General features: G+C 38.9%; 1 protein-coding gene across 2 annotated transcripts in view; it reads left to right on the forward strand.

Moving 5' to 3' along the window:
- The first annotated feature begins 244 nt into the window (after positions 1 to 244).
- The window catches only part of LOC133561840 (WD repeat-containing protein 73-like), a 29,884-nt gene continuing 12,628 nt past the window's right edge, over positions 245 to 17,500 (forward strand). Inside the window, exons 1-4 of one of the 2 annotated variants that reach the window (XM_061915439.1) lie at positions 245 to 437; positions 5,152 to 5,219; positions 9,811 to 9,896; positions 9,961 to 10,049. In XM_061915439.1, coding sequence (XP_061771423.1) covers positions 379 to 437; positions 5,152 to 5,219; positions 9,811 to 9,896; positions 9,961 to 10,049 — 302 coding nt within the window. In that variant the 5' untranslated portion in view covers positions 245 to 378. Of the gene's footprint in view, positions 438 to 5,151; positions 7,492 to 9,810; positions 9,897 to 9,960; positions 10,050 to 17,500 lie in introns of those variants that run through there. The other variant, XM_061915438.1, reaches the window with a different exon arrangement.

Raw genomic sequence — 17,500 nt, forward strand, 5'->3', positions numbered from 1 at the left:
GATCGGGTTGGAACAAAATATCCCCTACAATCCGAGACGTCACGTGCACGCGTTATCATACCAACGTTTTCAACAGGATACTCCGCGCGAAATTTAAAATTGCAATTTAGTAAACTAAAAAGGCCGTATTGGCATGTGTTGCAATGTTAATATTTCATCATTGATGTATAAACTATCAGACTGCGTAGTCGGTAGTAGTGGGTTTCAGTAGGCCTTTAAGGTTTTGATTGCCTTTTCCATGCACGTCCATACATGCTCCAGTCAAGTGGTGGCGCTGTGACTCAGTCAGCCGACCGGAAAGACCGGAAACCGGAAAGAAGAGGCAACGGCACTTTATATGAAGGCACCGACAAGCACGAGATTTTCTAACAAAAAGTGATGGAGGAGCCTGGTTTTGATGATATTTTAGACGACTGGTTCATCGAATCGCTGAAAACGTAAGTTAACATTGATAGTAAATATTTTGTGTGAGGCTTTGTTAAAACTGAACGATAATTACGAAGAACACAGTTATGCTAACGTGTTAGCATTGCACTGGCTGCAGATATTAACTCCGCTCATATATATTTACATATATATGTATTTATAAATATAGTGTGTATATATATATATATATATATATATATGTGTACACAGCTACAATCGGGCGGAAGTACACCCAGGACAAGTCGCCACCTCATCGCAGGGCCAACACAGATAGACAGACAACATTCACACTCACATTCACACACTAGGGCCAATTTAGTGTTGCCAATCAACCTATCCCCAGGTGCATGTCTTTGGAAGTGGCAGGAAGCCGGAGTACCCGGAGGGAACCCACGCATTCACGGGGAGAACATGCAAACTCCACACAGAAAGATCCCGAGCCTGGATTTGAACCCAGGACTCCAGGACCTTCGTATTGTGAGGCAGACGCACTAACCACTCTGCCACCGTGAAGCCCGATTGTAGCTGAGATAGGCGCCAGCGCCCCCCGCGACCCCAAAAGGGAATAAGCGGTAGAAAATGGCTGGATGGATATATATACACACACACACTAACTCTATATATATATATATATATATATATATATAGCCATCCATTTTATATGTATATATATCCATTTTATATGTAGTTTTATAAGCGGTAGCTAATTCCTTTTATATATATATATATATATATATTTATTTATTTATTTATTAAGGGTGTAACGATACAGAAAAATTTCGGTTCGGTACATACCTCGGTTTAGAGGTCAAGGTTCGGTTCATTTTCGGTACAGTAAGAAAACAACAAAATATACATTTTTTGGTTAAATATTTACCTAATTTGTAAACAATGGCTTTATCGTTCTAACATTGGGAACACTATAATAATTCTGCCCACGTTAATCCACATTAAACTGCCTCAACTTGTTGCTTTGATTAAATAAAATGACAAAACCTTTATTCTACATATAAAAAGTGCAACATTAAACAGTTTCAAGTCAACTCCTCATGCTTAATTTATTACAGTATTTGGGAAGCCTGTAGTTGACTTTTATCATGTAAATTTGATATTTTTGGCAACATGTGCTAGCAGGGACCCTGCCATTCAAAACTAGGCTGCTACATTACTAATGATTAATGTAACTATAGCTCAAAAAATAGTACAATAGCAATAGGAGAGACTATTCATCCCTGAACACCATGGAGTTCAAGTGAAATAACACAGACATGGCTTTGCTGACCCTAGCACGCACGCACACACACACACACACACACACACACAGAGCAAAATGAGCTAACGTTTTGCTAACTGCTAATTAGCTTTCACCTCAAGCCAGAACTGCAAGCGAGCTGAGCTTCAGTTTAAGTTTCTAGAAGGTCAACGGGCTCATGGTGATGTTAGTAGTAGTTGTGACTGGGAGGGGTTTTTTATCATTTGGGGAGAGTATGCTGTCTTATGCTCAACTGCTAAACACTATTCTGCTCGACGCCGAAGCATTGACTACATCACTCTGAATAAGCACTGATTGGCTGTTACATCGCTCTGAATACGCACTGCTGATTGGCTGTGTATGTAACCAATCAGATGGTTGTGTGGGTGGGACAATGCTGGGTGCTGAGACAGAGGCAGAAGAAGCAAAGCAGCTTGTTAAGACTTAAGCTTGCAAACTCGTACGGTACACCCCGTACCGAACCAAAACCCACATACCAAAACGGTTCAATATATATACAATATATATATACACCCCTAGTGTATATATATATGTGTGTGTGTGTGCATATATATATGTATATGTATATATCTATATATCTCTATATATATCTATATATATAAATAGATATATATAGATATATATATATATAGATTTATATATATATATATATATATATATATATATATATATGTGTGTGTGTGTATATGTATATAAACATATATTAATCAGACTTTTTGTTTGTGTCAGCAAAGTTTCCACTCCTCTGATATATAGTGGAGTAAAACAACTCTGCAGACACTTTCTTCTTGTTTGTGGATAAAGACAACATTTTATTCTTAAAATAAACATTAAGCTAGTCTTATGTGTTGCTACACATTATTTAACAGTGCCTCAGATTCAATCTGCACTTTGAGGTATTTTCATTCTATATAAAATGCAGAAGTTGGGTTTTAGTAGTAAGTGTACAAATACCTTACCATTTGAAAGTGTTGTTTTAGTAAATTTTTACTTGAAGTAAAAGTTTTGTAGTATTCACTACACCCACAGTACTTTGTATCACCCAGCTTTACCACAGATGTTTTTTTTTTATCATTCTAAGTAGGGCTGGGCGATACGGCCTTTTATTAATATCTCAATAGTTTTAGGCCATATCGCGATACACGATGTGTATATCCATATTTTGCCTTAGCCTTGAATGAACACTTGCATATAATCACAGCAGTATGATGATTCTGTGTCTACATTAAATCATTCTTCTTCATACTGCATTAATATATGCTACTTTTAAACTTTCATGCAGAGAAGGAAATCACAACTAAGTCAATTTACCAAAAGTGTATTTATTAAACAGTCATCAAGCAGTGGCACAAACATTCATGTCGTTTCCAAAACAGAAAGTGCAAGATTGTCAGAGACATTTTAAAACAAACTATTAAGTGCACTTTTGTGCATGATGTCACACAAGATATTTCAATAACTGTCAAATAAATATGAGCTGCATTATAGGAAATAAAATAGTGTTTGTCCTTCGCTATGTGGTAGGTTCCAGTGGACATTATCTCCTTTTGTTGTTGACTAGTTTTATTCATACGGTGTTGATGTGGAAATGGTTGCTTGGGCATTTTGTGGGTGTGGCACCGAAGATGTTGACATGCGGAGTTTCAAGCACTCGTCACTCTCTAGCACAGGGGTCACCAACCTTTTTGAAACCAAGAGCTACTTCTTGGGTACTGATTAATGCGAAGGGCTACCAGTTTGATACACACTTAAATAAATTGCCAGAAATAGCCAATTTGCTCAATTTACCTTTAACTCTATGTTAGTATTAATAATTAATGATATTTATCTTTGTGGAAACACTGATCATCTTAATGATTTTTTACAATAAATATGTATAGAAACAGATAAATATTTTTTTTATTTTTTTTATTTTCTCTAAGTGCACATTTTTCAAATGGAACATTTTCAAATGATCACTTCTAAGACAGTCTTGTGAAATCACAATATCCCATTTTAACTACCTAGCCACTAACATTTTTTAACAAATCATGAATGACTCTGCACCATGTTTGTACAAATAATAACTCATGTAAAATACGAAAGTCAACTCTCAAATTTTGAAATAAATCATATCACACTTTGAACTGGACAACAAATCTGTTATGTTTCTTTGTTAGATAGTGGTAAGCCTGGCATTGCATGCTGTTAACTTGTGTGTTGTACTCTGGTGTTTAACTTGACACTGCAACTCTGAGTGAGTCTTGCAGATGTGCATCAGTGAGGCGTGTTCTGTGTTTGTTCTTGATGAAGTTCATGTCAGAAAAGGCTGATTCACAAAAATAAGTTGAACCAAACAGGCTTGCAACCTTCATAGCTGCTGCGCATACACCACTGTACTTTTCTGTGTCAACAAGGCACCAAAAGTTAGGTGCAGCCTGGTGGTCTTTAAATTTTAAATTGTCAGGAAAGAAGAGGAAGGAATTTAAAAGGTATATGTGTTTAAAAATCCTGAAATCATTCTTAAGGTTGTATTTTTTTCTGTAAAATTGTCTTTCTGAAAGTTATAAGAAGCAAAGTAAAAAAAAAAAATAATAATTTATTTAAACAAGTGAAGACCAAGTCTTTCAAATATTTTCTTGGATTTTGAAATTTTTTTTGAGTTTTGTCTCTCTTACAATTATAGAATTAAGAATGTCGAGCAAAGCGAGATCAGCTTGCTAGTAAATAAATACAATTTAAAAAATAGTGGCAGCTCACTGGTAAGTGCTGCTATTTGAGCTATTTTTAGAACAGGCCAGCGGGCTAATCATCTGGTCCTTACGGGCTACCTGGTGCCCGCGGGCACCGCGTTGGTGACCCCTGCTCTAGCAGGTGACTTTTCAAATGTGTGTGTGTGTGTGTGTGTGTGTGTGTGTGTGTGTGTGTGTGTGTGTGTGTGTGTGTGTGTGTGATACACCTTTTCTTGTGACACTTGTTAACAAAATTAATGACCGTTTGTGTGTTGTTCAGGTCCAAAGACCTTTGTGTGTATTAGCTGTGTGTGTGTGTGTGTGTGTGTGTGTGTATTTATGGGGTATTGTGTGTGGAATTTTGAGGCCAAAAATTATTTGTTGAGGTTTTTTTTTTTGTGACAACTGTCATCAAACCTTATGATTGTGTGTGAGTGCGTGTGCGTGCGTGCGTGATGGGGTATTTTCAGGCCAAAAATGAATACTTCAGGGTTTTTCTTGTGATACCTGTGAACAAAAGTGTGCGTGTGTGTGTGTCTTTATGGGGTGTTGTGTGTGGAATTTTGAGGCTAAAAATGAATACTTCAGGATTTTTCTTGTGATACCTGTCAACAAAACTGCGTGTGCGAGTGTGTCTTTAAGGGAAATTGTGTGTGAAATTTTGAGGACAAAATATAATGCTTTTAGGTTTTTCTTGTGACACTTGTGAACAAAACCTGTGTGTGTATGTGTGTTGTTCAGGTACAAAGACCTTCATGTGTATCAGCTGGAGTTTCCCACCAGAGTTATTGAGTGGACGTCAGGGAAAAGTGAGTAAATGAACTGAGCTTGTTGGTTCTTGTTAGAGCAGACGTGAAATGGATTGGACGTACCGAGGCGACGCTGTGGGGGAGCGCTCACACTCCTCATTCGGTGGCGACCACTTGGACTCTTCATACACGACGAGCAACTACGCTCCGGAAGCCGCCCGGCATGGTTACGCAGTGGGACAGTGGACGCCGTCCCCTGTAGGCGACGCGTCCTCTCCCGGGTTTCCGTACGCCTTCCCTCCTCCTTTCCCGCCGCCACCAACGAGCCATGCCGCTAATCAACAACCTCCCCCTTCAGGCTTCTTCCCGAACACGTACGCAGCGCCAACACGTCCGCCGTTTGTCCCCAGTTTCAGTTGGACGCCGCAAAACAGCCAGGCCGTTTGTTCCGAGGATGAAGCGACTGTGCAGAGGAAGGAGGACGAGGAATGGCTGGCTCACTTCCTGCGGAACACGTCCCGTGTGGCGAAGGATGCAAAGACGCCGCCCGACCTCAAAGATGTCCTACGAGAGGCGTCTCATCTGGTGTCCAGGCTGTCGGACGCCTGCCAGTCCCTCACGGACAACCTGGACAATACTGGCCTGTGGGCTGTTGCCTACGGCGACGCCTTACGTTTGAAGGCCGACATGCAAAGCAAACTGTCAAGCCTGGCGGAACGCTCCCAAGTCCACAAGCGGAAGCTGCGAGATAGGAGAGCGCGGCGCCTGAGAAGCAGGCAGCTGGCGGCGATGGAGCGGGTGGCGAGAGAGGCGCGCGCGGCGGAGAAAGAGCACGCCATCGACAAGTGGCGGATGAGGCGGGTCCACCAGGTGGAGGAGAAGAAGAAGGCGCGCGAGCTGAAGATGGCCGCCGACGCCGTCCTCTCCGAGGTGCGCAAGAAGCAAAGCGACATCAAGCGCATGCAGGACGTGCTCAAGTCCCTGGAGAAGCTGCGCCGGCTCAGGAAAGACGCGGCTCTGAGGAAAGGCATCGCCACCGAGCCAGAGGCCGAGGCGGCGTTCCAAAGCCAGCTGGAGGCGCTGAGGCGCGTGACCAAGACCAGGACGGCCATCTACACGGCGGAGGAGAAGGCGCTGATGGTGATGCTAGACAGCAGGCAGGAGGAGGAGAGGAGGGAGCTGAGGACCAAGGACCGCGAGAAGCGGCTGCACGCGCAGCAGCAGGCGGAGGCCATGCTGTTCGGGGAGCGGGTGTGCGCCGACGCCGCCCTGCAGGCCTTCACCGACTACTACACGCAGTCCGAGTCCTCGCTGCACGCCTTGCTTCAAGTGCGGCGGCAGTGGGACGTCTTCTTGGTGGGCGAGGGCTCGCACCACGAAGGCACCGCCATACCTCAGGGATGGGTCCTCCCCGAGCCCCCGTCGCACCCCGCATGGGCCTCCGCTTTAGTCTGAAGATGTCCAACAAACCACGCCCACTAGATTGAAAAAATAAATTATGTTTTCCATATATTAGCCGCACCGGACTATACATTGTAAATGAGTTATTTACACAGAAATATTCTGTAAATGTTTATTTACATACCTTATTTGTTTCCAAACATGGCAGTAAAAGGGCTGATCAAACAAAACAGAAGTCATCGTCATGGTCCCAGCTTTGGAAGCTCGCTCTCCAATCAGCTAAAAAGACTAAACACTTTACCAAACTGAATACAATGCAAAAAGAATGCCATTGCAAGTTAATAATACTAACACAGACAACAAACGTGTTCACATATTAGCTCATGTTAACGACGTTAGCCTCATTACATTACAAATATGCATGACAACACTCCCACAGACGTCACACACGGGACGGTTTAGTAGGTATGAATCGTTATAGTTATGTTGTAACACTTACAAACGTTGCTTAGGGTGATGAAGGTAGAATCCGTACGAGTAAAAACGTTATGGACAGGCATTTGTACTTTAAAACAGCAGGTATTCAAACTCACCCAGCAGGAGCTGCATTGAGCGAGCTTGTCCAAAAGATGGCGCCATAGCATGAACAATTACACACCGTTTAAGTGTCTCATGAAAACCATTTGTTTTATGGCCGTCAGCTAAGAATAATCCATAAATTAGCCACTGCGTCTTATATGCCGCAGGGTTCAAAGCGTAGGAAAAAAGATGCGGCTTATATCCCGGCATTTACGGTAGTTTTTCTGTGAGGATTACATTATTTTCCAACGTTGACAGCCATTATTTTCACAAGTGAAAAACATTTACACAACAGCTTTTTATATGCGACAATTTGCTACAAATCACATTAAAACTGTTTTGTTTTTTTAAACTCAGAATGTGCTGTCTTTTCTTGGAATTGTTTATGTAATGCCCGTTAGAAAATATGACTGTTGGCAAGGGGGAAAGCGGAGTCAGAATCCGAATCAGAAGTACTTAATTAATCCCCAAGGGGAAATGAACATTTTCAGCACAATCCCATTCAAAATCAAACATTACATGGAGACTGAACAGGATCAAACATTACAGGGAGACAGAACAGGATCAAACATTACAGGGAGACAGAACAGGACCAAACATTACAGGGAGACAGAACAGGATCAAACATCACAAGGAGACAGAACGCGATCAGACATTATAGGGAGACAGAACAGGATCAGACATTACAGGTAGACAGAACGGGACCAAACATTACAGGGAGACAGAACAGGATCAAACATTACAGGGAGACAGCAAAGGATCAAACATTACAAGGAGACAGAACGCGATCAGACATTATAAGGAGACAGAACAGGATCAGACATTACAGGGAGACAGAACGGGACCAAACATTACAGGGAGACAGAACGGGATCAGACATTACAGGGAGACAGAACGGGATCAGACATTACAGGGAGACAGAACGGGATCAGACATTACAGGGAGACAGAACGGGATCAAACATTACAGGGAGACAGAAAAGGATCAAACATTACAGGGAGACAGAACGGGATCAGACATTACAGGGAGACAGAACGGGATCAAACATTACAGGGAGACAGAACGGGATCAGACATTACAGGGAGACAGAACAGGATCGCTGAAGGGTCTGCCAACTTCCGGCGCTCCTTACAGAAAAGGTGACATACAGGTAAACATTGGGGGGGGGTCGGTCTAAGCCTGCGGTGATAACCATAGAATTTACTGCCACACCGTTTCAGGGGTGTCCAAAGTGCGGCCTGTTGCACAATGGTTAGCGTTCTATTAGCATGATAGCTTTATTTTGCAGTACACATCTCTGCATCTAATATTTTGTTACTTGCCGAATGCTACCTGTTAGCATGCTAATGCTAGTAGGATAGCTTTTTTAAATTTAGCTAATTTGATGTATATTACCTTTTTAACACATTTTTTCAGGTTCACGCCACAGAGTGATATATTTTTGTACACGATGCATGCTGCAGTTAATATTTAGCATGCTAATTTTTGAATGCTAGCTTTTTTTCAAAGCCAATTTTACAGGTATACATCTTAGTGTCATATATTTTGGTATTTCCCTTATGCTAATTGTAAGCGAGCTACTGATAGAATGTTAGCTTTTTGTCAGAACATTTTTTTACAGGTATACATCTCAGTGTCTTGTTTTGGTGTTTCCCTTATGCTAACTGTAAGTGGGCTGTTGTTAGCTTCCTTACTTTTTTCAAAGCAAATTTTTACAAGTATACATTTCAATCTCATATATTTTGGTATTTCCCTTATGCTAACTGTAGGCGGGCTATTCTTAGCATGCTAACTTTTTTCAAAGCTAATTTTTACAAGTATACATTTCAATGTCATTTATTTCGGTATTTCCCTTATGCTAACTGTAGGTATTTCATCTGGTATTTCCCTAATGCTAATTGTAAGCGGGCTATTGTTAGCATGCTATCTTTTTGTCAAAGCAAATTTTTACAGGTATACATCTCAGTCTTATTTTGGTATTTCCCTTATGCTTCAGTGTCTTATTTTGGTATTTCCCTTATGCTAACTGTAAGCAGGCTATTGCTAGCATGCAAATGTTTTGTTTTTTTTTAGTTTATTTGCTCCTATTTTTTGTTATTTGACGCGTGCTAACTGTTAGCATTTCAGTTTGACTTTGGTTCTTCTGCACTCACACTAAATTTCTACCCAAATCTTTTTTTTTTAAATGATCATTTTTAATGTACTGATTTTTTAAGGGTGAAAACTACCAAAATGAAACAGATTTTTCAGTTTGCAGTGGAAAAGTTTTGGCACTCCTGGCTCGGAAAAATGTTGCTAGTATTTACAAGTGGCCATTAGGTGGCAGTTTAACCTATTTTAAGTGTGTCAGGTATTTTCATAAGGTTAGTTATTTCCCTTTGACTTGTATTTTGTTTTACCACGCACTGCTTAACTTCTTTTTACTCTTGCATGATATAACAAAGACCATATGCATGTATGTGAGGCCAGAGTTTGACCCTGGATCAGATTATTTTTAGAAAACGGACGGATTGTGTTGGATTCAGGATGTTTATATCAAAATAAAGACAATTTTGAGACGTTGTTTAGAAAACTAAGAGAAAATGAAATGCAGGACTGGTTGTAGTACCCACGCTGACCACCCGGGGGCGACGGATGCTAACGTAACGCTCAACGTTTTGTCTCCCCACAGCTATCTGTGTTGCAGGCTACAGGCCGGACAAAAATGAGCTCTTGGAACTTTGTTTGCCTCTAAAAGTTTTGGCTGCAGAGAAGAAGGTAAAGAGAAGGACACAGTCGCTGTGCTGAGTTGTTGATGACAGTATGGCTGTGATGCGTTCAGGGTCTGTGTGCTGAGCGGGACTTCAAGGTTGTCAATGGAGGTTTCAGTCATGGTGCCGTCAATGACCTCAAACACGTGCCTGGAACAAGGTCAGTTTGTCTCGTCCAAATAATCCATTTGTAATATTACTGCAGTTGAATATAAATATGTGTTTATGAATGAGTCCTACAGGATGTAAGTGGAGACTAATATGTCCTAACATTTTCTGGACTGAAATTTGAATAAGAAATTCCCTTCTCATATTGTAGATATCGTCTTGTTAAGAGGTGTTTATTTTATGTCATCTTTAACTTTTTGATCAACAGCACATTTTTACAGTTGAATGATTAACAGTATTTGAACACTCCATTTATTTCATCACAACTCTTATAACTTTTTATTGTTTTTTTTTTTTTTTAATGTTTCATGTTCTTTGTGTTTTATGTTGTTTGTGGTGTTTACTACATATTTGTTGAATATTTAATATTTTTTGTGGTGTGTACTACATATTGTTTATTTTATATTTTTTTGGTGTGTACTACATATTGTTTATTTCATATTGTTTGTGATGTATACTACATATTGTTTGTTGTTTCGTGTTGTTTGTGATGTGTACTATATATTGTTTATTGTATCATGTTTGTGGTGTGTTCTACATATTGTTTTTTGTTTAATGTTTTTTGTGATGGGTGCTATATATTATTTATTGTATCATGTTTGTGGTGTGTACTACATATTGTTTGTTGTTTCATGATGTTTGTAGTGTGTACTAAATATTGTTTATTTCATATTGTTTGTTGTTTCATGTTTGTATTGTGTACTACATATTGTTTGTTTATTTCATATTATTTGTTTCATGTTCTTTGTGGTTTGTACTTCATATTGTTTCATGTTTATTTATCTACGGAGGAACTTGAAACTCTTGAGCAAAAACTCCTGAACTTTTTCAGAGGTAAAAACATCATCGTTGAGAAACAAAACATATCAACATGCTATTCATTTCCAAACAAGTATGTTAAAGCAAGACCAATAATAGTGATGCAGATGGTTAACCAGAAACACAAAATGGAGCTGCTGAGACAGTCCAAAAAGCTAAAGGGCACTGGAATTTATCTGAATGAGCACCTGACAAAGAAAAATGGTGAAATTGCAAGAAGTGGCCGCATTCTCAGGAAAGAAAATAAGATTCAATCTACATGGACGAGACATGGCAAAGTATACATAAAACCAAATGGATCGGATCAAATGAAGCCAATATGGATTAAAAACGTGAAAGACTTGGAACAATTTAAATAACTTGTTGAATCAGGACAACGAAAATCAATCAATGTTTACTTATATAGCCCTAAATCACTAGTGTCTCAAAGGGCTGCACAAACCACCACGACATCCTCGGTAGGCCCACATAAGGGCAAGGAAAACTCACACCCAGTGGGACATCGGTGACAATAATGACCCAGTGGGACGTCGGTGACAATAATGACTATGAGAACCTTAGAGAGGAGGAAAGCAATGGATGTCGAGCGGGTCTAACATGATACTGTGAAAGTTCAATCCACAATGGATCCAACACAGTCGCGAGAGTCCAGTCCAAAGCGGATCCAACACAGCAGCGAGAGTCCCGTTCACAGCGGAGCCAGCAGGAAACCATCCCAAGCGGAGGCGGATCAGCAGCGCAGAGATGTCCCCAGCCGATACACAGGCAAGCAGTACATGGCCACCGGATCGGACCGGACCCCCTCCACAGGGGAGAGTGGGACATAGAAGAAAAAGAAAAGAAACAGCAGATCAACTGGTCTAAAAAGGGAGTCTATTTAAAGGCTAGAGTATACAAATGAGTTTTAAGGTGAGACTTAAATGCTTCTACTGAGGTGGCATCTCGAACTGTTACCGGGAGGGCATTCCAGAGTACTGGAGCCCGAACGGAAAACGCTCTATAGCCCGCAGACTTTTTTTGGGCTTTGGGAATCACTAACAAGCCGGAGTCCTTTGAACGCAGATTTCTTGCCGGGACATATGGTACAATACAATCGGCAAGATAGGATGGAGCTAGACCGTGTAGTATTTTATACGTAAGTAGTAAAACCTTAAAGTCACATCTTAAGTGCACAGGAAGCCAGAAAATGTATGGTACACATGGTATATGGACATTAGGATTATGGATAATGTGTGTTTTTTTAAGTTATATCGTGCATTTTAGTACATTATTGATAATTTGGTTAAACTTCTTTGGAGGATGACTAATAATGAGTTTGACTTTTATATTTCTGACGAGGAAGAAAGCAGTATAGCTGGGCAAGAAGATATTCAAGACAGGATAAGCTGTAAGGAACTAAATTTAAGTTATTTAGAAATGAATGATGATAATGTAGGAGAATTTTGTAATGACATTGATCCAGAAATTATTTTAAGTGGATTACATAACATAAATGTTTCATATTACTCAGAGGATAGATTTAAACATTTGGATTTAAAGGGTTTTTCGCTTATTCATTTTAATAGTAGAAGTCTCAGGGCTAATTTTGAGAAGATACAAGAGTGTTTGGAATCTTTAAAATCAACATTCCAAGCAATTGCCATCTCAGAGACATGGTTGACAGATGAAATTAATGATATGTTTATATTAGAAGGTTATTATTTTTATAATATAAATAGAAAAAATAAAAAAGGAGGTGGTGTTGCGTTCTATGTACAAAAAAAATGTTACTGTGAAATTATCGACAGTCTAGTTATAGATGATGTTATGGAGAGTATGACTATAGAAATACAAATAAACAACGAACGTAGTGCATATTTGAGTTGTATTTATAGGACACCTGGGTCACATGTGGAGCTTTTCCATGACAGCCTACTAAAAGTACTTGGAAAACTAGCTAACAAGAAATGTGTCTTTGTGTGGGGATTTCAATTTTGATTTATTAAAATGGAGAACCCATAAACCAACTAATGACTTTATGAATGAAATGTTTACTTATGGTTTGCAACCAATAATTGATAAACCAAGCAGAATAACGCGAGAATGTGCTACCCTCATTGACAATATTTTTACAAATATCAATGACATAACTACAGGTGGAATACTCCTTAGTGACATCACAGATCATTTTCCAGTGTTTGTGAATATTCAAAGTATGATTGTAAATAATATAACACAAAAAACATTGTCTTCACGGTGGCAGAGGGGTTAGTGCGTCTGCCTCACAATACGAAGGTCCTGCAGTCCTGGGTTCAAATCCAGGCTCGGGATCTTTCTGTGTGGAGTTTGCATGCCCTCCCCGTGAATGCGTGGGTTCCCTCCGGGTACTCCGGCTTCCTCCCACTTCCAAAGACATGCACCTGGGGATAGGTTGATTGGCAACACTAAATTGGCCCTAGTGTGTGAATGTGAGTGTGAATGTTGTCTGTCTATCTGTGTTGGCCCTGCGATGAGGTGGCGACTTGTCCAGGGTGTACCCCGCCTTCCGCCCGATTGTAGCTGAGATAGGCGCCAGCGCCCCCCGCGACCCCAAAAGGGAATAAGCGGTAGAAAATGGATGGATGGAAAAAACATTGTTCAAATTAACAAGATTAAGGACACCTGAAAGAATACAAGCATTTAAGAATGAGCTTTCAAAATGTTTCTGGGAAGGGGTGTATGTTGAAAATTGTAATGATTCATACAGGGCATTTCTGTTTAAATGGTTAGAACTTTATAATTCCTGCTGTCCAGTCGTGAAGTCCACACCAAAGAAAGTGAGTAAAAATAAGCCTTGGATGACGAAGGGTCTAGTAATGGCCTCCAATAGAAAAATGCTCTGTATGATAGTTAGTTAAAAAATAAAACTGAACAAAATGAAAGGGAGTATAACATTTATAAAAATAAGTTGACTTCTATTCTACGAAATCAAAAGAAAAGTTATTATAACGAGAAATTTGAAGATAGCAAAAATAATATTAAACAAATGTGGAACACATTCAACCCGGTTTTAGGTAATAGATGTAAAAATCATGAGACTACGAGCTACTTTATAAATGATAATAATATAAAACTAAACAAAAAATAAATAATAGTGGAAGAATTTAATGACTATTTTGTTAATATGGGCCCTGCACTTGCAGAAAAAATACCTGTTTATAAGGACACAGGCTTGACTAAAAACACAATAAACCCTAATTTAAAATCAATGTTTTTGAGTGGAGTAACAGAAGTGGATATAATTCAAACAGTAAGAGCCTTTAAAAGTAAAACATCTACAGACATACATCACATAGATATGGTAATTATTGAAGAATGTATTCATTTAATTGCTAAGCCATTGGCTCACATATGTAATCAATCATTCCAGTGTGGATACTTTTCAGATGATATGAAGATAGCAAAGGTTATTCCTGTTTTTAAAAACGGAAATAAGCATCTTATGGAAAATTATAGACCGATCTCAATGCTCACTCAATTTTCAAAAATTTTAGAAAAGCTTTTTACAAAACAGTTAAATAATTTTCTGGAAAAAAACACCTTGCTTAAGCAGCAGCAGTATGGAAATCGAAAATCGAACAACTATGTATGCAGTAATGCATATGCTAGAGGAGGTTAGTACTGCTATGGATAATGATGAATTTACAATAGCCATCTATATTGATTTAAAAAAGGCCTTCGATACCATTGACCACAGACAGTTAATAAATAAGTTGGATAAGTACGGCATCCGAGGGCCAGCTCTGTCCTGGATCAAGAGCTATCTAGAAAATAAAAAACAATGTGTTCAGGTGGATAATACAATATCTGGATTTAAAAATATAGTTTGTGGAATTCCTCAGGGTTCTATAATTGGTCCTAAGTTATTTACAATTTTCATTAATGATTTTTGTGATGCATCAAGTTTCTTAACATCTTTTATGTTTGCTGATGATACAACCATCCTTTGTTCAGGAAAAATGTTTAATGAAATTTTGGTAAAAATAAAACAAGAAATGACAGTGCTTAAAAACTGGTTTGATATGAATAAATTATCACTTAATATTGCTAAAACTAAATTTATGATATTTGGTACCAAAACTGAGGTATCTAATGAAGTAAATATTAAAATAAATGGAGATAAAATTGAGCGTGTCTTTGATACTAAGTTTTTGGGAGTTATAATTGATTATAAATTATCATGGAGACAACATGTAAATTATATAAAAACAAAAATACAAAAAACACTTGGTGTTTTGTATAAAACTAAAGAATTACTTAATTATAATTCTTTGTTAACAATTTATTATACTTTGATACTCCCATACATGACATACTGTGTAGAACTCTGGGGAACCACTTTTAAAACCATAATTAATGATATTGTTTTGCTGCAAAAAAAAGCTGTACGGCTAAAAAACAAAGCAGGATATTATGACCATACCCATCCATTATTTGTTAAATGAAAACTTATGAAATTTCAAGATATTGTTTATTATAAAATAACACAGATAATGTTCAAAGCAAAAATAAATACTCTTCCAGAAGGAATTCAAAAATACTTCTCTCTACAGACCAGCAAATACAATCTAAGAGATGAATCTAAGTTTATTTTACCAAAAGCAAGACTAGTTGTTAAACGTAGATGTTTAACTGTTCTCGGTGTTAATTTGTGGAATTCTGTTGGTAAAGAAATAAAAATGAGTGACTCAGTATTTAATTTCAAGAAGAACATGTCACAATGTATTTCAAAAAGTTATGTGAACTAGAAATGTATGTTTGTTTGGTTAAATGTTGTATTTAGAAGGTATGTATGTTTATCTATTTACAAAAAAGTGCATGTGTGTAAGTACATATTTTTGTATTATTTTTTAAAGGGTAACTTAAATGTAAATGCTGAATGACTATATTTCTTTTTGTATTACAAAATTATTAGAAAAGGTAACTTAATTGAATGTAAAAAATGTTATGTTGGGCATATAAGCTTTTTTGCTTCTGCCTGTTTCAGTCATGTTATTCATTTTTGAATCGTGATCTATGTTTGAATATGTTTTTGTTGGACTGAAAATAAACTGAACTGAACTGAAATATATATGTATGTATGTATAAATACATATATATGTGTGTGTGTATATATATATATATATATATATATATATATATATATATATATATATATAATGTGTGTGTGTGTACATATATGTGTGTGTGTATTTATATATATATATCTATATATGTGTATATATATATATGTGTGTGTGTGTGTGTGTGTGTATATATATATATATAGACAGATAGATAGATAGTACTTTATTGATTCCTTCAGGAGAGTTCCTTCAGGAAAATTAAAATTCCAGCAGCAGTGTACAGAGTTGAGATCAATTTAAATAAAAGTAAAAAGTAAATAATGGGAGTTTAAATGGAAACAAAATAGAGAAATATTACAATAAGAATAAAAACTAAAAAGCAACAATGGGAATAAAAATATACCAGTAAAATAAGAATATAACAAGAGAAAGTAGGCAGTAGTGACCATGTTATGAAAACGTATTGCACTGTTATTGTTTTGCATCCCCTGTCATCCTAGTATCCCCCGCCCCAGAGAGGAGTTGTACAGTCTAATGGTGTGTGGGACAAAGGAGTTTTTGAGTCTATTAGTCCTGCACTTGGGATGAAGCAGTCTAGCACTGAACAGGCTCCTCTGGCTACTGATAACACTATGCAGAGGGTGACTGGCATCATCCAGGATGCTCACTAGTTTGTCAACAGTCCTCTTCTCTGCCACCGTCACCAGTGTGTCTAGTTTCATTCCGATTGTAGAACCGGTCCGCCTGATCAGTTTCTCAAGTCTGGAGCTGTCCTTCTTAGATGTACTGCCCCCCCAGCACACTACCATGTAGAACAGAACAATGGCAATCACAGACTGGTAGTACATCCACAGGAGTTTTTTGCAGATGTTGGAGTGCAGTCTCCTGAGGAAGTACAGCCTGCTCTGTCCTTTCTTGTACTGATGGTCCGTGTTAACAGTCCAGTCCAGCTTATTGTCCACCCAAACCCCGAGGTACTTGAATGAGTCCACGGTCTGTACCTCAACTCCCTTGATCACAATAGGTTGTGACCGTGGACTCGACCTCCCAAAGTCAATGACCAGCTCCTTGGTCTTTGATGGATTGAGCTGCAAGAGGTTCGTGTGGCACCAGACAACAAAGTCCCTCACCAGATTCCGAAACTCCTCCTCTCTGCCGTCCCTGATGCACCCGACGATGGCTGTGTCATCCGCGTACTTCTGGATGTGACACAGCTCTGAGTTGTAGCAGAAGTCAGCGGTGTACAGGGTGAAGAGAAGAGGGGCTAGCACCGTTCCCTGCGGTGCTCCGGTGCTGCTGATCACGGTGTCAGACGTGATGTCCTTCAGTCTGACGTACTGTGGCCTGTCGGTGAGGTAGTTCAAAATCCAGGCAACCAGGCAGGGGTCCACTCGCATTTTGTAGAGCTTGTCCTGAAGGAGGCTGGGCTGGATGGTATTAAAGGCACTCGGGAAGTCCAGGAACAGGATCCTCACAGTGCCATTTCCCTTATCCAGATGTGAGTGGGCTCGATGCAGCGCAGCAGGTAAAGGATAGCATC

Source organism: Nerophis ophidion, linkage group LG11, assembly GCF_033978795.1.
Source record: "Nerophis ophidion isolate RoL-2023_Sa linkage group LG11, RoL_Noph_v1.0, whole genome shotgun sequence".
NCBI lineage: Eukaryota > Metazoa > Chordata > Actinopteri > Syngnathiformes > Syngnathidae > Nerophis > Nerophis ophidion.